Genomic DNA, 25,345 nt, shown 5'->3' with positions numbered 1-25,345 from the left:
TTACATTAGTTAGTTTTACAACTGTAATTAAACTGTCTGTAATAAAAATTATGTTTAAGTTAGTTAGTTTAAAACACTGAGAAACGTTTTAAAATTATAAATCATAGTGTGTGTTTTGTGTAATTATGTAGACAGAATATAGTAGAGTGCTTATTCACTTATCCAGAAATGTTGGGAAAAATTTTTCTGTAAAAATGTCCGGATAAGCATTTTTCTGGATAAGTATAGAAAAATATTTTTTTTTTTCATGAAACAATATAATTGCTGTGTATTATGCAATACATAAAAAATAATAAAAGCTCAGCTTCTCTTTTTCTGCCTTAACTTTTAGAACTTTTCTTCACTTTTCAAATGTCGTACAAAATTAACCTGCCTATGCTAAATTGCTACATTATAAAAAAACTTAGACACATTGTTGGTTACCATTTTACAAACTTGTTATTTTTCAATAGTTAGTGCAACTCATTATCTTTTTTTTGATGTCCATTTCTAAAACCTTTAATATTGAGTGTGTCAAACTTATATAACTTATAATTAAATGAAAAATTGTCATGCACCTCATCTTAAACAGTGTTTTAATTATCATATTTTATATTACAACTGAATTGTAAATCAAAAGTAAAAAAAAACTGTTATACATTCATTTTCTAATTAGTTTAGAATTTAATCAACTATCAAAATAATTGTAAAAGTTCTGAATAAAAAAATTTAAGTCATATTTTAAATAAACTTGCTTAAAAAAGTTTTAAAAACTGACTCACTTATATATATAAATGTTTATGATAACCAAACTAGTTTTTAACCAAGTTTGAATGTAAGCTTTATTAGTATTATTACGTCATAATTATGAACTAAAATGCAGAGTTTATAAAATCACCTTAAATTTTCTTATAGTATGAAGGCTTAAATATTTGTATCACACAAAATAGTTTGTGTTTAAAACTGGAAATTTTCGAATTTTTTTCTCGACTGAAACTGTTCGGATAAGTTAGCGTCCGGATAAGTGAATAAGCACTGTACTATATTATATTTTGTTATAAACGAAAATATGTCATGTTTTGTCTATAATACTAGTATTTATAGTTAGTTTACTGTTTTATTAATTTTATTTAATTTATTTCATATCAAAATTACTTACAAGCAATTTTTTTGAAAGTTTTGATTAATTATACGAAAAGTGCTAACATTTTCTTCTAAAAAAGTGTCAGTTTAGTTTAAAAGTAAGTTGAAAATCACAGTATAAGTTTGTATTTTTTTCGCATTATAACAGAATTCGATGTTTCTGAAATTTTTTATCAAAATTATCAAAACTTAAAATAATTATAATTTTAAGTATTTTAATAGTTAGTAAATATATTATTAACAATAAGTTAAAGCTTTATAGTTATTATATGATTACTAATTTCAATATGTAAATGGTATAAATCTATTAAAAAACATGTGCATTAGTATTCAGTTTTAGTATCTAACTAAGTAAAGAGTTTTAGTTGAAAAAGTAAGACATGTATCGCTCGCGCATTTTATATAAATAGCCACAATCTGATGTAAATAAGCCGAAGTCACGGTTGAGCAGTTATTCGGAAATACCCTTATAAATGCAGTAAAATGCTCACAGATAAGCACTTTTGAAAAAAAGTTAAAAATGAAAGCTTCATTGGTTGAAGTTGATGTTTTAGACATACAAAAACGAAGAATTCCCTCCAAACATTATGTTAGTATTTTGATTACTAAATTGAAAGTTTAAGTATGTATATTTAAAAAACACTTTTTAAGTTTATATTAAAAACAAAGAACTATTTATGTTAAACAAATAAAGTGATTATTGATTTTTGATTGAAATCAATTAAAAGTTTGTTAGAGTTTAACACTCTCCTTAAACTCATTTAAAAGCTTCTTTAACAAAAATACCAATTTCTATAGAAAATAATTTTGATTTGATCTTTTTAAGTATTCTGAAAATAATTCTTTAGTGTTTATTTATACATATTAGACAAAATAGGGTTATTAATAAAATAAAAAACAGTTAAGTAATTAATTAAAAGTTATTATTACTTCAAAGTATTTATCTAATTGTTCATACACTAATTATCTAAAGATAAATACATACCACCATAAACTAATACTTATTTATTTTATATTTATAACACTTTTATGTCACACTTTTTGTTTTTAAATTTTTATTATTTTATTAATTTTGTTAAAGGTATACAAAATAGAGATAAAATGGAGTGATGGCAAGGAAGCTACCATATACAGAAGATACAGCTTATTCTTTGATTTACAAGTTTGTTTTTATTAAAACTTGTAAGTCTGTATTTTAAAGTCTGAAAAATAAATATAAACAACTAAAACTTTATTTAACTTGATAATTTGGTTTAGTCTTTTTAGTACTTTTTTTTTAAAGTATGTGAAAACCTCATTTTGTACCATTTTAGTTGTTGCTAATCCTTAATGCATTTTAAAAATTGGGTAACACATCAAAATTTAAACAACAAACAGTTATTAAACAAAAGTTAACAACAGTTTAAATAAAATAATATTCAAACAAAATTCAGAAGTTTTTCTGAAACAGGTTCGATTATTAGAAACATTCCCAGTAGAGGGAGGTATCACCAACAAGAACCACCGAACAATTCCCTTCCTCCCTGGTAAACTGTTGTTCAGGAGAAGTAACGTTAGGGAGGTGGCATTGGAGAGGCTGAAACCCATCAATGATTATTGCAAGGTTTTTGATTTTGATACTAATTTTACTTAACTATTAATGTTATTCGTCTGTTGTGCTTATTTGTCGCACTAAACAGGACTGAAACCAATCAATTTTTTGGTTGCTTATTTAAATTTTAAGTAAATGTATTTTTACATTAATAGTTATCACCAGTTTGTAGTGTCTTTATTTGTTTATTGTTGCATTAGTGAAGTTGATTACTGCAAGTTTTTGTTTATAATGAATAATGATATATAATAAATAAATAATAAAATGTATACTCTAATATGTGTAAACATGTAAGAGTTGGTTTTCATCAATTATTTCAGAAAGGTTTTGGGTTGTTAAAACATATTAATTATGCTTCATATTTGATTCTTAAATATTTAGTAAATTGATTTTATTATTTTCATTTAGTTTGTTTTTATGTTGTATTTATTTGTTTATGCTGCTGGTTTACAAACATTTGCAAACAAAGTTTGATTGTTATATGATTACAAATAAAATATTTTATTTTCAGTTTGTGTATTAATACTGTTTTTAAGTTGTTGCATTCTTTTTGCTTATATTACTTTTTTAACAACTGATAAATAAATAAATGAAATATTTGATTTTTGTTATCTTTTTATATCATCTACACTTTTGATTTTAGTTATGAAACGGATCTGAGTCAATTATTACTGCAAGATTTTAAATTATAATATTTGTAGTTATTTGTGACTTTTTTTGCTTGTGTAGCATATCTTCAAAATAATGATGTTAACCAATGAGTAGTGCAAAAATCCTTTGCTTGATATTATATTAATGAATGTAAAAGTGTATTTTGAATTTTTATTTATTTAATACTGTTTATAATTTCTAACCGTACAGATTACTGCAAAATTTAAAAAAGAACCTTACAACTGTATTAGAAAGAATTGAGTAAACTTTTTAATTAATTCTGTGGGCAATTTAAAAGTTTTATTTTTAAATATGGTTTGTAATAAGTTGAACTTCTATATTAGTGTTTACTGAATTTTTAAAGTAAAAACTTAAAGATTGTTTATAAATAAATTATAATATTTCTTTGAATATTGTTTTTATTTCATGCAGTTTTCTTCAAAAGTTTATGAACTAGATTTAAAGGACTTTTCAAAAAAGCAATATCTAATAAAAGTTAGGTTATGTACTTTAAAATTCTAAATTAAAGTCAAATGTGGTTGAATTTGATATAATTTTAAGATATAAATTGTGTTTGGATAAATATGAGATGGTGTGTGCTATGTTTTTAGGTTAATATATTTCGTAAAACTTTAATATTTACAAATAAAAATCAGTTATTCTTTTCTTTTCTTTTTTAATCAGCTCATAATTGAATAAGTTTATAAACTTTATTGTTACATTGTATTGGTAAATTATAACTAAATAATGTTTTGTCTAGTTATATAAGTATAACGTTTATAGTATACTCGTGCAACTGTGAAGTTAGATTATTTTGTTTAAAAATATTATTTGTTTTAAATGTTATTAAAACAACAAAATAAATATTTTAAGTTTTTTTCCAACTTAAAAGTAACTTCCTTCCTATTTCAACCCTTACACTGATGCAATTTGTTTATAAATAATTAATTCATGTAAAATACACAATGGCATAAGAGGATTACTTAAAACTAGTTGACTTTGATAATGAAGTTTTTTATTTTAACATGGTGAATGTAATTTGAATAAGTTATGAGAAATCAAGCTGGTTTGTATATTTTTCTAAAGTGTTGTAAAGAAAAAAAAACGAACATAATTAAAATGTTTATTTTTAGAAAAGTTAGTTCCTTATTAATTGCTTCCTTTTAACTAATAAGGAAGTTGTTATTTTTAAAAGTTTTAATTTGCTTTAATATAAAAATAAAATGATTTTATGAATAAGACTTTGATAAGTATTTAATAATATTTTGTTTTTTCAACTTAGTAGTGTAAGTTTTTATATCTATAAAGCATTGTTTTTGATTGTAAAGATGGTTTAAAGCCAAATTAATATTAAAAAAAAAAAAATTAATGTTTATTTTTGATAATTAAAACTAATTATATGTTTATTTTAAACAGGCTCTTATACTAATGCCAGAGAAAATATCTCAATGCCTTGCAGTACTCAATTTTTTTGAAAGCACCAACGAAGACAAAAATCCTCTTTTAAAGTAAGTTTAAGATTAATTATTAAGTTAACACTTTTATCATAGTTTTAAAAGAGTTTTATTATCAAATTAATTATGTTTACTTACACCTTAATTTAAGCATTAAAGTAGAGTTGACAAAAGACATTGAATTTAAATTGTGTTTCTAAAGTAAGTTTAATTATTAAGCTTATACTTGACATATGATTTTTAAGTGAGTTTAGTTATAACAATTTCAAGTGACTTTTAATTCTATAATGACTTAACAAAAAAAGCTGTTTAATAGTTATGAACTTAAAACTTTATTTAAAGTTAGTTCACAAGAAACTTAATTATAAAGCTTACACTTGAAACCCTACTTAAACTAGTTAAAAAACTCCAAAGTAGCCGTTTGTTGTTGTAAACAAGTTTGTAATTCAAACCAAATTTGATTCCAAAGTGTGCTAATCATGAAATTTACACTTAACCCTTGTTTGATTTCTATTTCTTTTTACCCTCAATAAAGGTGACTAACAGATGTAAATGAAACGGTTTAACCCATTTTTTCTAGTAAACAGGAAACTTGTAATTTTTACACTTAAAAACCCCTACTTGAGCGCTAATTAATTGAAAACTTCCCAGTAATTATTAACACTCTCAAGTGAAAGGTGATTTTACAGGATAAATGTGATTAATTGTTAGTCACGTGCCAATACTTGACAACTTTTTGAACATTGAAAGTTAAGAACGTAGTTAAAAGTTTTGCTCGAAAACTGACCGTGGGACTGTTTCGAAAATTGTGCTTATTGCGTTTTAAACACATGTAGTGTATCTATTACTAAAATGGAAAATGCAATAAGTTAATCTGTTTCAAACACAAATTTTAAAGTATATTTTTAAGTAACATTATTACTTTCTTTGTTGGACATGCTGTTTGCAAGCACATAAAATTTGACTTGATTTTTTTAATAAATAGTAAGTATCTTTTTCTTTTGTCTCAAGTATTTTATAACGGGCTAATTTGTAACTGGTTTCATTAACATCACTAAATTACTGCAATAAACAGTTTACTGATTTAAATATAAACTATAAAGAAAAAGCTTTCAGTACAAGCCTCTATTTTATTGAGATAAAAATAGAGCTGAAAAAAAGTTTTAAATCAAAAATATACTGTGAAAACAAACTGTAATATTTAATAGCCCTAATTTGATAACTCATGGCTTAGGATATGAAAAAATATAATTAATTTTCTTAATATAGTCTTTTTGTTTTTCTCAAGTTATGACAACTCAGTTTTATTTTAGGTATCACTTAATTTAAATTACGAGTCACTTAAAATAATTACATATTAAATTAAGTGTAATTTTTTTTTGCACTTAAGGTACTTGAATCTAAAACTTATGTATTAAAAAAAAATTATTACTCAGTGAGGTTATTTATTGTTTTTTAAACTTTAATATTAACAAGTTTTTCTGTATTAAAAATATTTTATTTATGGAAAAATTAATGTTATATATTTTACTTAAAACAGTTTAATTTATGAATACTCAATAAAAATTTTATTTTTTCAGTTATATTGAAGACCCGAACGATGTCAAAGGTAAACATTTTTATTATAATTTTTTTTTTAAATATTTAAATTATGTTTTGATAAGTTTCAAAATTTAATTTTTTGAGTCAAGAACATACTATTTTGTTTATAATTTCAAAGAACTTTGTTTATTTCAGTTAACACCATGGTCATGTTTATTATTTAAATAGCATACAAAATGTAAAGATCAATTGAAATATTTTTTTTTATTTTGTTTAAGTTTATCATTTCTAATTATAGAGTTAGTAAGTTGTTGTTTTTTTATTATTTAATTTTCTATACTTTTTCAGTTTACTACACAAAATCAAACGAAGTCCAGGTTTAAAATTTTTACTAAAGCAATCATAACAATAATCGAAAGCAATTTTTGTAAATAAAATTAATAAATTAATTCTAAATAATCATTGTTTCAGGAAAAAAACGTAAAAGTATTTATTTGTTTTTGTTTGTAAGTTTATAACAACTGCTTTAAACTAGCGCATGAAAAGCTTAATAAAATATAGTTTTATTAAACTTTAAATAACTAATTAAAAAAATTATCGGTTTTTTAGGTTTTGCATTATACTTATAAAATGCTCTTTAAAAGATTTTACTATTAAATTTACAGATCAATATTTTTTTTACTTAAAATCTATACAATAACTGGTGGTAGATAGTTTTAGTTTTAATAGTTAGAATGGACTTATTGTGTAAAATAAAAAAAGTAATTGAAAAGACTTTACTAATTTAACACTGAAATAAAACAATAATGTTCAATAAAAAATTAGTTTTATATTAAAAATGAAGTTAATAAGAAGTTATCAATAAGTTTTATTCTAGCATTTAAAAATGTTTAAGCCTTAGGGTAATTGTTTTGTAATATATTTTTAAAGTATTGTATTTATTAATTTCCTTTACAATTTTTCTTTGCCAAAATACAAAATAAATTTTTTTGAAATCAATGAATTTAACTAGTTTAACTTTATAAAAATATATAATATAGTTTACAAACGGAGTGTCACCCGAGCATTAATCGGTAAGATTCACGTATTTGTGTGTAACAATCACTTGTATATAAAGTGTGATATCTGTAATACGTTTGTGTGTGATATTAACATAAACATATACGTTTTTGTGCGGTACCTGTAATAAAATTGTATGTGATATCTAAGTTTATGATGTTTCATTTAAACTTTTTTAATTTGAGTTTTGCTTAACTTTAAAAAAAAACTCACTTTTTATAATAAAGCAAGCTGTTTTGATAGTTGGCTTTGTTGTTTTAGATAATGAAAACCAGTTAATTGCATGTAAAACCAAATAATAATTTTATCTACTTGTCATTTTTAGTGTTTCACTAACACTTAACTAACTTGAAACTCAAGTCTGTCTGTTTGATCTTTAATTTGTGTTGAAAGATGTTCAAAAGTTTGTTATATATATTGTAAAGTGTCTGATCTTACTGTTTTATATCTATATAATGTTGAGTTCATATTTTTGTACATGAAAAGTTATAAATATTGTTGTATCCATCATTGTTAGACTTTTGAGTATAAAAATAATTTGTTTTGTAATTTAAAAATTTATTTTGTTGTTTTAAAATAAAATTATTAAATATGAAATTTTTGGTTTATACTTAATAACCTTTTCTTAGTTTATACTTTTGATATTTGAATATAAAAGTATTATTCCAACTCATTAAAATTTATATGTTAATTATGTCTTCTAAATTATACACTTTTACTTATTGTATAATTAGTCGTAAAATTATATAAAAGTTTTTTGTTATAAACTTCCTTTAACATTGTAATTTTATACATCCAAACTTTTATGCATTGAATACAACATCAATAAAATCGATAATTAAGCGTTTTAAGTTAAAAGGCAAATCTCTGAAATTTTGCCAAAGTTTGGGAAAACTGCTTTTATTGAACAATTACTTTAAACAGTTTTCGTATAAAATATTTCCACAGCCAAAATCAAGACGTGTTTGTACTCGCATCCGCTAATTATATTTACAAATTACTTGTTTAAATATAATTTTTGAGTACAAAGGTTAGGGTATGGTAGAAATAATTTATGTTTTTAAATTTATTAAGCTATAATTTTGAACATAATGCGATGATTAACACTTTTTGTGTTTTAGTATAAAAACATATTTGTAGTGTTATTGTTCTGATGAAACGCGTAAAACGTTGAAACTGTAGTAAACAATACGAACATTAGTTGTTTTTTTGTATTATAAATATTTATAGTGTTACATTTTCTAGTTTGTAAATGCATCAAGTAAAATGAAAACAATGTTTAACATGTGAATTTAACATGATGAAACTTAATTTTATAATATAGTTTTCTTTATAATTTATGCATGAAGCATGTTTTTATTTTAAATAAGAATATGGCATGAATAAGTTGTAAGTAGTATCATTTCACCTTGTTTTCGTATACAACTAATATTTTATGAAACTGTATTATAATAATAAAATATCTAAATTGAAAACTTCCAAGTAGGCTTTTAAACATCTGTAAATTTTTTGAGCAAAATTAAGTTAATTTTTTAATTGTAAAGTTAATCCTTTGGATTAATGTAGAAGTGCTAAACTTAAGTTTTGAATAAGTTAATAAAATTGTTTTTCTTTTTTTTTCAAAGTGATAAACGTTATATTTTTAACCTAAATACAACATTTTAAATGAGCAACAATCTCCTTTAAAGTTTAAATATATTCATTTGTTAAGTCTATCCTTAATAAAAATTTTTCTAACCCTGTAAATAATATTTTTTTTGGTGTAATTTTTATAATAAAAAATAAAAATATTTTTTAAACATCAGATATTGGCGAAATATCAGGCCCCATACAGTTAGACAAATACCAAGCGATGGAAAGTTACGATAAAACAGATAGTAAGGAATTATCAATGAAAGTTGGAGAAATATTTGAAGTTATTGACAAACAAGACAATGGTTAGTATTAGAAATGTAATTTGTTTAGTAATAATGATTATTTATTATGTACATTACTTAAAATTATACCTACCAAACATTTTATTTTATGTTTATACTTTTCCATTACTTTGAAATTTAAATGATTAAGGCTGTTTGAACAATAATCAGTTGCATAAATAGCTTCATGTTCTATAAATAATTAGAAAGTATTGTTAAAAGGTGTGCCTTATTAATTTTCAACTTTAAATAGTTTTAATATGGTTTAGTTTGTGAATTTAAATTACACTGCACTTACCTTCCATAGTTATAAAAGTTTTGTTTTGAAGTAGTTACAGCAATTCAATGCTATAAATAAATATTTAAAGTACTATTGACAATAAAGTTTTATTATTTTAATGTAGTTTCACACAGTTTCTAAATGAAAATAAACATATACCTATTTTATTATATTTGTATTTTAGATTTTTTTACTGCTTGTTTGCAACATATTTTTATTTATTTATTTTTACAACAAAAAAAAGTACATATTGAATCAAAATACACAAAGAAATAGTGAGAATTTATTGTATTATTAGAACAATATTTACTAACAAATAAATTATTAATCTTTCAACTATGAGTTAGATGTGAACTTATTTACAAAAATAATATAGAAAATAATCAAACTCCATTTTAGGTAGTTGTAAAATAGTACCTGTGTATATGAAGTATGCTTCACATGTCTTTAGATTGATGATATTTATGTATTAATTTTAATGAGGTCAAGTGTATTATGTTTCGGTCTTTTTAAATCATATGGTTTTAGAATTCCTTTCTACTGCTCTTCTTTTAACTAATATTAACTTCTTTTAAGTGCATTCAAGTGGTTGCAATTTAGAATCTATTTAATTCAATTGTGAAACATCAAAAAAAAAAAAAACAAACAAGTAAATTGAGAACAATAAACTAGTCTTTAAATCATAAATTTTATAGTGTTAAGTATTTCACTGTTATTTTATTTGTATTATTAAATAACTTATAACCATACTAAGTGAAACAAATTAGTTTATCTACTAAGTACTACATTGGTGGTTATATTTTATTTTTATAATGTAAAATTTAAAAAAATAATCACTTTTGACATCACACTAAACAATATGACGTCAAACAGGCTGGTGGATGGTAACCAATGACGACAAGGAATGCGGTTGGGTTCCCGGTGGCTTCCTGAAAAACCTGGACGACAAATCTGAGGATTTTCCTGAAAATATCCAGATGCCTAAAAAAAGTAAGTTGAAATTTTAAAATTCATCTTATAATATTTAGTTTTATATTAAACTGTTAGATTTTAAATTGTTTGTATCACAAATTTATTTAGATAATTAATTTTATAAAATGAATTAAAATTGGGTTAGCAGAGAATATTACCCAAATAAGAAGATACAAATACACAAATGTTGCATTATAAGATTTTTAAATTAACAAACAACCGCTTCACCGCAAAGTTGGTTTTATCCTGTACTCAGTTAAACTACGCTATAAAAAATAGAAAATAGTTGTACACTTTTTTCATGTAATCAATAATCTGTAAATTCTTCTTTTGATTTCTAGTTTGATTAATATTAACTATTGAAGCATTCTTATTTAAAAAAAACTCTTTTTTAATCTTAATAAGTCTTTAGAAAAATATAAAGTGTAATATTTTCTTATTAAACTGTTTCATAAACTATATAAATGTTATTTAACAATAAAACTTTATAAGTCTATACATATATTTAGCGTTTAAATTCATTATTAAAAAGAATACTTATTAGAATTAGTTAAAACAGTTTTTTATTCACATTTTGTATACTAACTAATAACCTCACAGCATGATAATTTAATATTAAAAATAAAAAAAATATTAAATAATCTGCTTTTTTCTTACAATTTTCTTTGCATGAGTTTTTAACCACAATACATCATTTTGCTTGAAACGGGTGCTATTTATAAACAGCATGAAAGTCTTATTGAACTAATAAGATTAAAAATCAACTATTATTTGATTAACTGGATTCGGCAAAAATTTATCGAATTTTCTGTCTGAAGTTCTTAAACTTAAAAGGTGCTTTTATTTGATTATATAATTAAGCTTCGTTTTATAGTTAAATTAAATTATAAAATTTTGTAAACCAGTTTAAATAAAAGTAATTTTACAATCTTAGTTTAAGCAAAATTTTGAAAAACAAAACTATAAATAGAAATTAGAATTTTTTTTCAGTTTAAACATACTTAAACATGCTTTTTTGTTAAGCTTTACAGCCCTTAAATATTTTTTAGTAGTTTTTAACTTTATTATTACTTGAAAATATAAATTTTTAAAGGGTAAAGTTTAAAAAACAATAAAGTATTTAATTACGGAATCGGAAATAGTTAAATTTGACTAATTTTATTGCGTAATCAGTACTCGAAGTCTTAAAAAAACTTTAAGTTGTTTTGATATTTAACTACAATTATTTACCATTTATTGTTACAAATTAAGTTTATTAAACAAAAAATAAGAAAGACTGTAAACTCAAAAAAAAAATATGTACAAGCAAAAATGTTTATAAAGTACGCTTTAATAAAACAAAAACTTAAATTTAAGAATTATAAAAGCTCAATAATTCAAAAACAAAGTTGAAATAGCAACATAGACTTTATAATCGGGAGCTAATCCAATTTAAGCTCTATTTCCGAATACTAGATTGTTAACATTTTAAAAATACCAACTATGTTAAATTCTCCTAGGAATGATATAATGCCTATTGTCACCGCATAATTTAATGTTTAAAATAAATTATTGTATAATTTTAACTTGAAAACTGGAATTCATTAAATCACTTTAAACTTAACTTTTAAAAATAAAATTGTTCTAAAAGTAGAAATATTTATATGCAAGTGCATTGCAAAGATAAAACTTACAATTATAAACTTTTGTTTAGTATTTATGTATATAAAGTATATTTTTTCGAAAAAATTAAAATGTAGTTTTTACAAAGGAGTAGTATACCATTAAAAAAATCATAATAATTTTTGTTTAAAAAAGAATGTCATGGTTAAAAGAAAATATTTTTCTAAAATTTATATTTTTTATAAACCACTTTTTTTTTATAGTGAAAAGTTTAAAACAAAAAAGTTTTTATCTGAATACATTTTGGTTAAAAAAATTAACAATTAGATGCTGCAACCGAATATTTTTATTAAATTATTTAAACACAAATATTTTACTTCCCGAAGGAGTTAAGCTTGCATATTACAAATTTTAATAAAATAAAAATTTCATGAAGTATTTGTTCAGTGCATTGGCATGACTCTTCTTCTTAAAGTTTTAGTTGACATTTTGAAATTTACTAGCTTTAACATAAATATTGAAGAAAAAAGGATAGCTTATAAAATACAAATAATTATACTCTTGAAACCTTTTACGGTCTTGTTGAAATATTAAGTCTATAAAGCATAATGTTATTAACTAAGTATTTAATTTTTGGTACCTAAACTTTGATATTAAGTTAAGTTTAACAAAAATTTAATTTTAATTAAGTAGTTTAAAGTTAAATCATGTTTTACATACCAACTTTTACAATCACTTCCAAGTTATACCTCTTTGAAGTGCCTCAACTTCAAACATTCAAATTTTAATTTTTCTTACGAGCCAATTGCTCTATTACATTTGTAATTTTAAATATCAAAACGTGTTTACAATTGTAGAAATGACATTATTGTTGTTTAAATATCAAGCTAAAATTTGCTTAACAAACTTTATAATGTCATTTTAAACTTTAACAAAAGTTTGTAAGAAATTACATAATTTTAAACATTACCGAGTTACGTGCAGTACTAAATGTAAAACATACTAAGCTTATTATTTTTACTATATAATTTTTTATTATTATTTAGGAGTGAAACATGCATATAAAAGCACGAAATTTTGACGAAAATGCATGTTGCTTACATATTGCTTGACAACCGATATATCTTGCATCAGTATAACATCTTGCTTGCACTGGTGTATGACTCACAACTAACTAACACTTTTCAATATTTTATTTGAAATTTTCAAGTATCTATTGTATCAAAGCTTGTAAACATGTAGTTTTATGTTTTTGCCACATTAAAAAAGAAATTTTTTTTGTTACACTTTTTGAAACATAAAAAAATTCTGTGGTATTGTTACAGCATTGTGACTTTTAAAAATTCTATTATTATAGTTTTTATTTAAAATTTTATAAAGAGAATGCTTCGCTTAACTGCAGTTTCAATTAAATAAAAAAAAATTAGCAAAAAAGAAGAAAAAATTCTAAAAAAGTAAAAAAGTACTTACCTATGTACGCATTTCATTCGATATTGTGAACTTTTCAAACTGTCTAATTATATTGATTTTTATTGATTTTTCTACCTGTTTTACACCATAGGGCTTCTATGCATTGTTGAAAAACTTTAACTTTTTTTTTTCTTTATTTTTCCTTCTTATATTTTTTATTGATTGGTTTTGCCTTGTATGTCACGTAGCTTCAATATGTTGGTATTGAAAACACGCTTTTACTTATTACTTTTTTAAACAGTTATTTTGCACTGTTTTTTTGTTTTAAAATTAAGTTTTAATTATCGAGTTTTCTAGCATTTTTTCTCCTAATCCCTTTAAAAATTATTTATAAATGATTTTTTTCTGGCAAAACTTACACAATATTTTTATCAAAAATATCTTTCACTTATATATAAACTTAATAGCGTACACTAACAAATTCTTTATGCCCTTTGTTTCATTTAAAAAAACTAAAAAAAAAAAAAGTTTAATTTAACAACAAACTTAAATTTTGAAATCTAATTCTGAATTTGTTTAACCGGTTTAAACTTTCTTTATGGTTAGTTGATCTGTTTTTTCCAAAATTATTTTTTGTTTACTAGTTAAAAGTTAAACTGTTTACATTTAAAAATCATGCCAAAAAGTTTCAAAAGTCTGCAATATTTTGGCAACAAATTGTTTTTAACAAATATGCATGATACACAACGTTTTTTAAAGTTTATACTAACTATAAAACATTTTGCTGCATTTATTTACTAACATGCTATGAATCATTATTTTCACAATTTTTATGCATTTCCTTTCTATAAGCTGCTTTGTTTTTTATTTTCATTGTGGCTGTGTTTAATACTTGTATCCTAGTTTATTTATTTTTAGAATTTTAAGAAAAATATTTTTTTATTTTTATAAAAAAAAAAAAAGGTTAAAAATATGTTGTAAAAACTTTGAAAAACTTATTATTTGTTAATAATTTAACATATTTTAAGAATTTAGTTAATTTTATTATTACTAAAAAGTTTAGTACTTTTTAGATTTCTTAAAAGTTATTACAAATAACAAAATAAACAGTAAGAAAACTCAGTAATAAAGTTTCTTAATCAATATTTGCGAAGCAGACTTGTGTATTGGGAAGAAATGATAAAAATCAAGTTGAAAAGTTCAATTAAAATCCGTATAATAAGATAACGTCATTTAAATTCAAAGTTTTTAATGATGTATAAGATTAGTTGTCTTAACTGAAAATTTAACATTTTAATTTTAAGTTTTATTGAAAAAAAGTAGAATAAAATTTAAATCAGTTTAAGTTTAAAAAACGAATTAGTTTGTTTATAAGTTTTTGAAGTAAAACTTATAAACAAAAACATAATCTATTTTTGTTTAGTTTAACAATAACTACTAAACATAATATTTTAAAATAATATGTAAACAATAATATATCAAAGGTTAAGATTACTATGTAACAGAGTAAAGTTTCATGTTTAGAACGAATAATATGTGTTTTTATGTAAGTATAGTTTGAAAAAAAAAATTTAAGCAGAAAAGCTTAGGATATTAAAAGTGAAATATAAAATTTTACACAACACTCACAAAACTAACATTTATTTTTCCTGCTGATATGTTAAAGAATACAATATATTATAAATTTTGTAATATTTATACAGAACTTCCAGTAAACTACTTTAAAACTAGCCAGACATAAGCTAATTTATTATAACAAATAGTGTCACAAATATGAGATAAGTTTCAACGAATCGTCTTAAACATTCATCAATAATTAAAAAATCAATCTTAACTCTTAAAACTGAAGGAATATTCACCACATAATTAATCATTTCTCGCTTATGACATACATTGAAAAAGCCGTTATTTTACGCGTAATTTTAAATACACCTAAATGGTGTTATTACTTGGGTAATTACTTATGAATAACAGTTTGAAAAAAAGCGGTACAAAATACTCTTATGATAGCGTGATACATTAAAAAATAAACCTTTAAGTTTATTATAATGCTTTTTCAGTATCATAAAAATAATTTTACGCTTTTTATATATAAAAAAGTGGCAAGTTTTAATATACAAAAATAACAAAAATAACTGTTTGTTAACGTGATTTAACATTTAGAAATCTTTAAAATTTTTTAATACAGCTCAATTGTCACATTATTAATTTTACGCTTTTGTATATCAAAAAAATCGCGTTAAATCGTCAAATTAATACACACGAATGACATCATTACAGAAATATGCACTTTTTAATGTGATCGATAAGTTATATACAGCAGCAACAATTACTTTAATTATGATGCAACTATAAAAATTGTGTTCGAAGAAAGACTTGTTTTATTTTTGCACTCAAAATAATAACTTGCAGTTACAATGTTAAAAACCTTTGATCGATAATGCTAACACTTGTACTTAATTATACTTACACTTGTACTAGTTGAGACTCAAGTATAATTAAATTAAAACAAGACATGCATTAACAAATTGTTTGTACAAGCCATGGTTTTATTTAATTTTTTGCTTATTGATTGAGTAAATTTAGCTTCTTAAACGACAAAATAAAGTTAGCTCTGCTGACAAACAAACAAAAAATAATGCCCGAAAATGTTCTCAAATTATTCTTTATAAACCAGTTTAATAAAATTTAAAATGACGAGAACATATTTGTTACCCTTTTTTTTAACTACAAATAAGTTAATATTATTGATGAAGTCATTTGATCAAAAAGCAAAAGTAATAAGTTGAGTCATTTATCATGCTGAGTTTAACTTACTTTTTTAATGTAAAGTTTGGTCTATTATTATTAAAAAATCTGTTACACATGAAGTTTAGACTATATTTTATTATCAGTAATAATAAAAATCTGTCATTTATCATAAGATTATCGATTTTCGTTATTCAGTTCTATGCTAACAAAAAAATATCTGTACAACATCTATTTTAATATAATTTCATCATTGGTTTAATTGTGCAAAATGATCATTTTAATCTTTATTACGCATTCTTATGCAAATAGCAATTAAATAATACTTCTTTTATCATGAAAGTATCATTATTGACTCATCTAATATGCTGAATTTTACGTCGTAATTTTCCTTTCATCTTTATTTAATTACGTATTTTCACCCTTACAGTACACATTATAAATCCTTGTTTCAATAGCAGTAATATAAGATAATATTTAAATAAAATGTATTAATAGTAATGTTTGAGTCATAAAACAGGTTTTTTTACTTTTAACATGCATTTAAACTCCTTTTAAAATCAATAATGATCCCGAATAAAGTCGTGTACGAAAATATCAATGTAAATAGTAGTAAAATGTCATTCATCATAAGAAAATTGAGTCATACAATATCTAGTGTTTGATCTATTACTAATACTGAGTAGTCATGTCATAATCGTGAATTATGTTTTTCGGTTCAGGGGAGGTTTTATTTTAATGTCTGTAAATTCGAAGCTATTAAATTTTATATTATACGTTGCATTTTAGTATGTCTTGTATGATTTTTGTAAACTATTACTTAAAAATTTCATTTAGTAAGTGATAAAAGTAATATTTAACTTTGTTATATAAACAACGCATAACAAAATTTAAGCTGTTAGTTTAATAGATTCTTATAACATTATATGTTAAGTATTTACTTGTTTTTATCAGTATTTAAAGACTTTTAACAGCTGAATTTTAGTTTAAAAAAAAATAATTTAAGCTGCGTATTGCCAAAAAAACAATCAATAAAAAACCTCGAAATTAACTTCAGCTGTGAGTGAATAACAAATACTGAAAAATTTTAAAATAGTCAAACTACTGTATTACTTTCGTATTACCAACGTAAATTATAACAATGATAAAAGAAAAAATAAAACTTATATTTATAAAACAATAATTTAATTGTCAACTTACATTCAACAAAACTACTACTATTATTTGATATCAAACAAAACCATTACCAAAAAACTCTATGATACTAGTTCACCCCTATTGTAACAGAAATTTTTATGTGTAAGTAAAATAAAATAAATTTTGATATATTCATTTGAACTTCATCTTGCAGATGAACAGTTCATAGCCTCATCAGATTTTACCGGCTCAAAAGGAGAAGTCTCGTTCAGAATGGGAGATAAAATTGAAGTTATAAAGAAAACCTTCGATGGATGGTGGACTGTTAGGTTATTGTTTGTTTGTTTATTTATTATAATTAGTTAAATAAAATTGAAGTTATTATAAAACTTTTGATGGATGGTGGACTGTTAGGTTTGTTTATTTATTATAGTTACATGTACGACTTAATTCGAGAAAAATTGCTCCTATTACCACAAATAAGTAATGAAACATATACTTTAGTGCGTGATAGTATGTAACTTTAATTTAACTTACTGAAATTTTTTTTTCCACATACTTAAACACGAGCTACTCAAGCATAATTATTGACTCATAATAATACCACCCAAAAAACATAATATTTATAAAATGACTTTCCAAATGATGTCATAATTAAGATGTATTGTAGGTCAGTTATTTTTGGGTGGTTGTAAATTTAATGTGAAATTTTTATGTCATGTATATTTCTTGGGTGCGTTTTATTTATCAAATTTTGTTGGTAAGATATATGCTTTAAATTTTATATAAGAGCTAAAAAGTTATTGTAAACTTGATCAATTGTTTTTGGGTAATTTGCAATAAATTCAGTGTGAGATGTTTAGTAACTTTAATTACAATTAAAACTTTTATTTAACTAGTTTCTATTAAAATGATCTTTATTTTAACGAATATTGTTAAACAATTAAAAACATGAGGTAAAAGGTCGTGATTTAATTTGATAAGTTGTTCTTGGCTAATTTTGGAATATAATGTAAACGGTTTTTAAATGCTTTAATTGTAATCATAACGTTTTATATTTAAATATCTTTATTTTATTGAATGCTATTGTGCTGAGTTTTTCAAACTGTATCCTATTTGATACGAATATTAGAAAAATAGGTAGATAGTTATTTAGAAAATAAAGTGATACTGTAAATATCAATAGCTTGCACTTTATTTGCTATTTGACTTAAGTTAAAAGTGCATAGTTTTGTTTGAAAAGCTAAAAAAATAAACTATAATAGAAAGTAAACAGATAAATCACCATGTAAAATAAATAACAAAAACCAAAACTCAGAACAAAGTTTGTAAAATCATTGAAAGGTTTAATTTTTTTTGTGAAAAGATCAAATTTGCTTTACAAATGAAACAAGAAGATTAAAAGACTTTATCTACAATTACAAGTAGATTTACATTTAAGTACACGACAAAATAAAAAGCAAATTTACATTATAAAACACGATAGTTGACAAGTTGAAGTTAAGTACTTGTTTTGACATGACATTTACGATATAAGTCTGCAAATTATATAAACTTAAACGTTTTTAATGGTTTTAAATCAATTTAAATTAAGTAATTATACAATCTTGTAATTTAATGCATTAATTTTATTAATATCTTAACTGTTTCTAACGTAAACATCCGTAGATAAAATGTTTAATTAGAAATAATTTTATTTGCATAAACTTTTATTAACCTCAATTAGATAATTTAGTTAGTTTTTATTTTAGTTAAGCTATATATAATTATATGTTTCAAAATAACATTTCATTAAGTTCTGAAAATTTAGTTTTAAGTCTGTCGTGATAAAAATTGTCAAAACAATAAAAAAAAAATTCAAAAAACAATTTTATTACTGTTTATAATTTGTTTACTTTGAAGTTATCTTTAATAGTATCTTATTAAAAATGTTTAACATAACGTTAGAATTCAGTCTTATTTTTAATATTACAAAATTAAGCAAAAAAGAATGTTTTTCTTTTATTAACACCTTTTTTAGTGTTTTTTAAAGTCATCTAAAAAGTGTTTAACTTAAAAAAGCAAGAAATATTATTATCTCAAAATTTAGCATATTGCCATTGTTAGTAGAATTTATTCTGATTGAAAAAAACAACAACATTTGTTTATATTAATAAATATTTTCAGTCTTAATAGTTTGGAATTTTAGATTTCATAGCTTATATAAAAGTACTTTTAATGATTTTCGATTTCCTGAAATTCTAGATTGAATGAATTTATCTCATTTAAAATATATGTTTCCTAGCTTTGCTGTAAAAAAATATTTTTATTATTGTGCTTCAGTCAAAATAAATCAGATTTGAATTAAATTATATCTGAAGTACAAGTTATTTTGTTACTATTGTAGTTTAATACAAACACGTGTTGACAACTGTTTTTGTTTTATAAAACAAAACTACCTAAAAATGTATAAGTTAAGCTAAAATTGATAATTAAAACTGATAAAATATTTTTTGCTTGTAACATAGTTTGCTAATTGAAATAAAGTGTACTGATTAATATATTTTCTTAGTAATATTTTGAATAATTTCGGCCAAACTTTGTTTAAACAAATGTTATATAAATTTAGCTTAACTACTGTTGTTGATTAAAAAGATAAGTGTTCACATTTATCATAGTACCGATTTGAACATTTATTTGTTTAAATAAAAATTGTTTGTCTATATTACATTAGATTTGTTTTTTTATTGTTATAACAAAAATATTATGAGCAAAAGTAAGAATTTTAATTTATTGTTGTTGTAAAATCATCTTTACTTATTAAATTTTCTGCATTTAAAGTCAACTTTAATTTGAATTTTATTTTTTTTTATTCAAATACACCAGGTGAGTATTGTATATAGCGAATAATGAAGCATATAATCCGGAAGCCATTGTTCAAGTATTATGACGTATGTCAATCTTTGTTATTACGTAACAGTCAATTCTCCCTATAAAATATCTACCAGTATTGTTCGAGTAGATTGTTCAATTATTGCTGTGTTTTCTCACCTTTTAATGGGATTAACGTAGTAAAACTTGATTGAATTAACGTAATAACATTTAATTGTTCATAAAGTTAAGCACATTTAAGTTGTAAATATCACAGAAACTATTTTTTTAGCTTTTTAGCTATTGTTGTTTAAAACTTATGTTATATTGACGTAAAATAATAAAATTAAAGTATTAGAAAAGTCCTTTTTACTCCACTTTAAAAATTATATAAATAACATAATAATGGTAAAGAACTTGTAGTTGAAATATTTTTAAATAAAAACGAGTACTGAAAGTACAAATAAGGACTTATTTACTTTACAACCTAAAAAAGTTATAATACTTTGTAATAATCATAGCTATGTAGATTGCAATGACAAAAAAATGATTTCATAGGTGAATTACGAATTTATGATGTACCTTTGACCTTTATATTTACTTGTTATTTTAGTTTTTATGAAAAATAATTAGTTAGTTATACTTACATATTTTTGTTTCAAATTATGTAACTAAAGTATTATGCAAATAATTTAATGAAAAAGTTTGTTTTTTACTTATACCTATAGAAAAATTTAATAAAGTTTAAAGTTTTAGTTTTGATTTTGTTTAAATTTTAACATAAAGCTTTATTAAAGTTTAGGCTTTTATAAATAAGAAAACTTTCTGTTATTGTTTCTAGACTTTACAATATGGAAAGTTGTAAAAAAATAACTTATTAACATAGTTGACAAGCTGACTATAAATTATGACTAAAATAAAACTGATTTTCTCATTAAAACTTCTTGGCAGTTTTAAAGTTTTTATCTTAAAATTTATAGTATTTTATTTTATCATACATGATAAAAGAAGAATTTATAAAGTTTTAATTATTGTCAGTTTCAATTATTCTTAAACGGTGAATATTAATACTAATTAATTTTACTCAAATTAGATTCTATTAATTATACATATAATTTCACACCTACAGAGTAAGGAATATTTAGATAAATGGTTAACGATCCTATAAATTTTAGGATAGATTAAAAAAAAACAAGTTCTATTTTAAAAAATTAGGTCTTATGTACCTATAGTATAAAGTAGTCAATCAACACAACAATTTATATTTGAATAAGTATTTCAATTCTTGTCTTATATATTTTTTTTTTATGTATATACATTTTAAATAGAGTACTAACTGGCCTTGTCGCATTATTAAAAGTATAACAATTATCGAACTTTAGTTTTAGTTTTTTCGTACTTTTTTTTTACTGTTTGAAATCAATAGAACTTTGAGCACTAAATAGTAAATCAATTGGACAACATTGTAAATTATTCCAATAATCTGTATATCTGTATTTATTCCAATACAAATACTATCAGACGGATCAACTGGGTTTTATTAAAAGTTTTTTATACTATTTTTACTGTTCAACATCAATAGAACTTTGAGTACTAAATAGTAAATCAATTGGTCCACATATTTATTGTTTGTTAATATTATTGTATGTTATATATTTTTTCAAACAGAGTACTATCAGACGGATCAACCGGGTTGGCTCCATCTTCCTACTTGGACATGCCCTCATCTTCAAACAGATCATCAAACAGATCTTCTCCTTACAGATCACAATCGCCAATCAACAATAACGTCATTAAACCAAACAACAATGACGTGGTGAAGTCTCTAAACAATGACGTGTTGAAACCGTTGAACTCACCTTCCAGATTCAGTATGTTTAATCTTGATATTATTGCTGAATTAAAAAATAAAAAGTTTAATGTATGTCTTATTGAACATTAACCTTAAGTAAGTAAAAATAAACTGTGTTATTTGTTTTTGTACCTGTATGAACTCAGCATGTTTGTTAATTTATTAAATTACAACGTTACTGACATAATGTATACACACGTTTTCTTAGGCACTGTTAAAGCAAGACTTAAAAAAGTTGTATTTGAACATAATAATGTTATAATTTGTTTTATTATATATATTCTTTTATTTGACACTGTTAAAGTATGTCTTATAGCACAGTACAAACATAAAAAGTAGTAGCATTAATACTCAAATTAACGATTTTTATCCAATCAGTCAGCATCCAGCGTGGCAACCGAGTTCAATCGATGCGTAACGGAACATGTTTATCAGCTATTTTAAGCACCACATTTTTAACATTATGTGCACAACACATGCATGTGCTTTATTGTACATAGTAATTTTCTAATAATTTTCAAACCAACCAGACAACATGCAACGTGGCAACCGGGTTCAATCCATGCGCAACAGGGCTCCACCCAGGAAGCTGAACAAACCCAAAATATCCCCTCCCATGGTACCACCTAGCGGAGAAATTAAAATGGATTACTACGGAGTTCAGGAGTTTGATTCGAGCATGGTGCCCAATGGCATTGACGTTAAAATTGATCAGAAAGTCACTGTGAGTTTCTTTTACTTTATATATTTTTAATACATGATAAAGTATATAAATGTATAAAGCATTTATGTCTTACAACAATTTTTTTCCTTTTTAATATTCAGATAGTAAGTATGTTCTAAGTTGATTAGAAAGTCACTGTGAGTTTAGTTTGTTTGTTTTTAATTTATCTTCCTGCTATTTAGACAATAATTTTAATTAGCTACGACCAAAAGTTATCTCACTATTTCACTATTGTTAAAACTAGAGTTTAATGTATAAACAAAATATATAATAACTCAAAGGTATTGGACAAATCAGGGGGAGATTGGTGGTACCTAGCAATAGATGGTAGAGAAGGTTGGGCCCCTGCAAGTCACGTGCAACGAAAAAAAGCCCCCCAACCCAAGAAACCCGCCAACATCCCCAAACCTCCGCCCATGCGACCCAATGAAGTCACGACCTCGCTTTCCACCCCGCCGAAGATTCCCACAAAAAATCAAAATTTGGCGCCAAAAATTCCCGCCAAAGCGTCGCCTCGCAGGTTAACCGGCGGAAAGGAGTTACCCAAGCCAAAAGTTGCCGCCAAAACTTCTCCGAGGCGCTTCACGGGGGGAATGGACAAGCCAACAGTTGCCGCAGTGAAGCCCCAAGGTAATTCCCCTTTCGGCGTTCAAAACGAGCTGGCTAGCAAGCTGAGAAAATTTGGGAAAACCCCTGAAGCGAGCGAAGAAAAACTACCTGCAGTTCAGCCGAAACCTCCGGCTTTCAGGAATTTCCAGAAACCCAAAAACTCCCTGTCTCCGACTCCAATGGCCAAACCGAAACCGGTCACGGGAATCGCGGCCAAGTTCGAGGCCCAAATTCAACAAAAATCCCCTTTCCGACCACCTCTGGCAACCAAGCCGTCCCCTAACAACGGAGGCCACAAACCATCGCTTGGCAACAAGCCGTACCCTAACAATGGAGGCCACAAACCATCGCTTGGCAACAAGCCCAAACCTCCGAGACCCACGAAGGGGCCCAGCTTGAAGAACCGCACCCCAGTGAATTCGTACACCCAAGTGCAAAAAAGTACCCCGAAACCGCAGATAACCCCGAAACCGCTGGACATGCAGAAGTTTGAGAACAAGTTCCAGTCGAGGGAAATCCCATCAGTGCTGAAAAGGGAAAGTCCGGATGGTGAGATTCAGCCATCGAAGTTTGAAGAAGGAGTAGCTTTCAAGTTTGTTATTGGTGTGATTATTTACTACTTAAAGAATATTATTTTTACATAAACCACCCGTAACAAGATTTACTCTAAAAATTGTTTTGTAATAAATAGTTAGACAAAATTAAAACTGATTTGTTTAAATGAAAAAAGCATATACAAAGTAATTAAAACCTTAAAACAAACATTATAACTACAAAACATAGTTTTGCTATCCAACAAATATACAAGTTGTTTCTAGCATAGTTTTTGTTTTCAGGTTCGTTGTAATCCAGGGATACCAGGCGCAAACGTCATCCGAATGCACCATTGTACAAGGTGACGTCATAACCGTGGATGACGTAACGAGCAACAGCGACTGGTGTTACGTGACGTCATCGAAAAATGGTAATGAGGGTTGGGCTCCTAAGGAATACTTGAAACCCTACGTTGAAAAACCCGAGGTGGGTTAAACTGAACTAGATATATAACATAAAACAGACACTTACATTTTTTCCAACAATGTTTTTACAATCTCATATTTATTAAAACTAGTACTTATAATACATAAATAAGTTTCTGTTCCAAATTTACTCTGAAGCTTTGGAATGTATATTTTTTACCTTTTACTTGTTTCTCAGAACTTGAATTAATTTAAATGTAAAAACTTTAAACCTGTTCAATGTTTTTTTAATCACAGTCACCAATAGACGAGGACATATACGACGACGTGACGTCAGAGGAAACGATGACGTGCCTCTATGACGTCACCGACGCTTCGTTCGAGGGGTCGCTGCAGTTGAGGAGGGGAGACAGGGTGGTGGTTATTGAGCGGACCAATCAGGACTGGTGGTTTTGCAGGGAAGTAGGCGGGGGTTTCAACGAGGGGTGGGTCCCTCCTAATTATCTCGGTGATAAGTTGTAAAAAAATTAAGATAAATTTTTAATGAGTATTTCCAGCTTAACTAGCTACCTTGGTTATTAGTTGAAAAAGTTTTGAATTTTTTTCTTCTATCCATAATGTTCGAACAGGTTTTTGTGAGGGTCCTAATTATTTGGGTGACAAGTTGTAAAAACTTAAATGAAATTGTTTTTTTTAGCTACCTTGGTGATTAAAGACAAACTCCTCATTTTACCTTGTTGGTAAGTTCTACGAATAAAGTTTTAAAAATAACTTGTAACGATTTCTTTTTTAACTGGGTACTTTGGTGATTAACAGTAAATTTAATACATTTTTGATGATTTTTATTCAGTCATTAATTGCTGGGAG

The 25,345-nt window shown here is 24.6% G+C and overlaps 1 protein-coding gene across 1 annotated transcript; it reads left to right on the top strand.

The window, feature by feature from the left end:
• The first annotated feature begins 1,642 nt into the window (after positions 1–1,642).
• LOC145839250 (uncharacterized) lies at positions 1,643–25,026 on the top strand. The gene is made up of 13 exons (XM_082946849.1): positions 1,643–1,711; positions 2,204–2,284; positions 2,573–2,725; positions 4,781–4,872; positions 6,399–6,427; positions 9,225–9,356; positions 10,489–10,605; positions 17,699–17,813; positions 22,003–22,205; positions 22,717–22,910; positions 23,192–24,111; positions 24,356–24,539; positions 24,776–25,026. Exons 1-13 carry the CDS (start codon positions 1,643–1,645, stop codon positions 24,998–25,000), a joined length of 2,514 nt encoding a protein of 837 aa, XP_082802975.1. The 3' UTR covers positions 25,001–25,026.
• Positions 25,027–25,345: the final 319 nt, after the last annotated feature.

This window comes from Thalia democratica, chromosome 6 (assembly GCF_965202585.1).
Source record: "Thalia democratica chromosome 6, ktThaDemo2.hap1.1, whole genome shotgun sequence".
Taxonomy (NCBI): domain Eukaryota; kingdom Metazoa; phylum Chordata; class Thaliacea; order Salpida; family Salpidae; genus Thalia; species Thalia democratica.
This window is presented reverse-complemented; position numbering and strand designations above follow the sequence as displayed.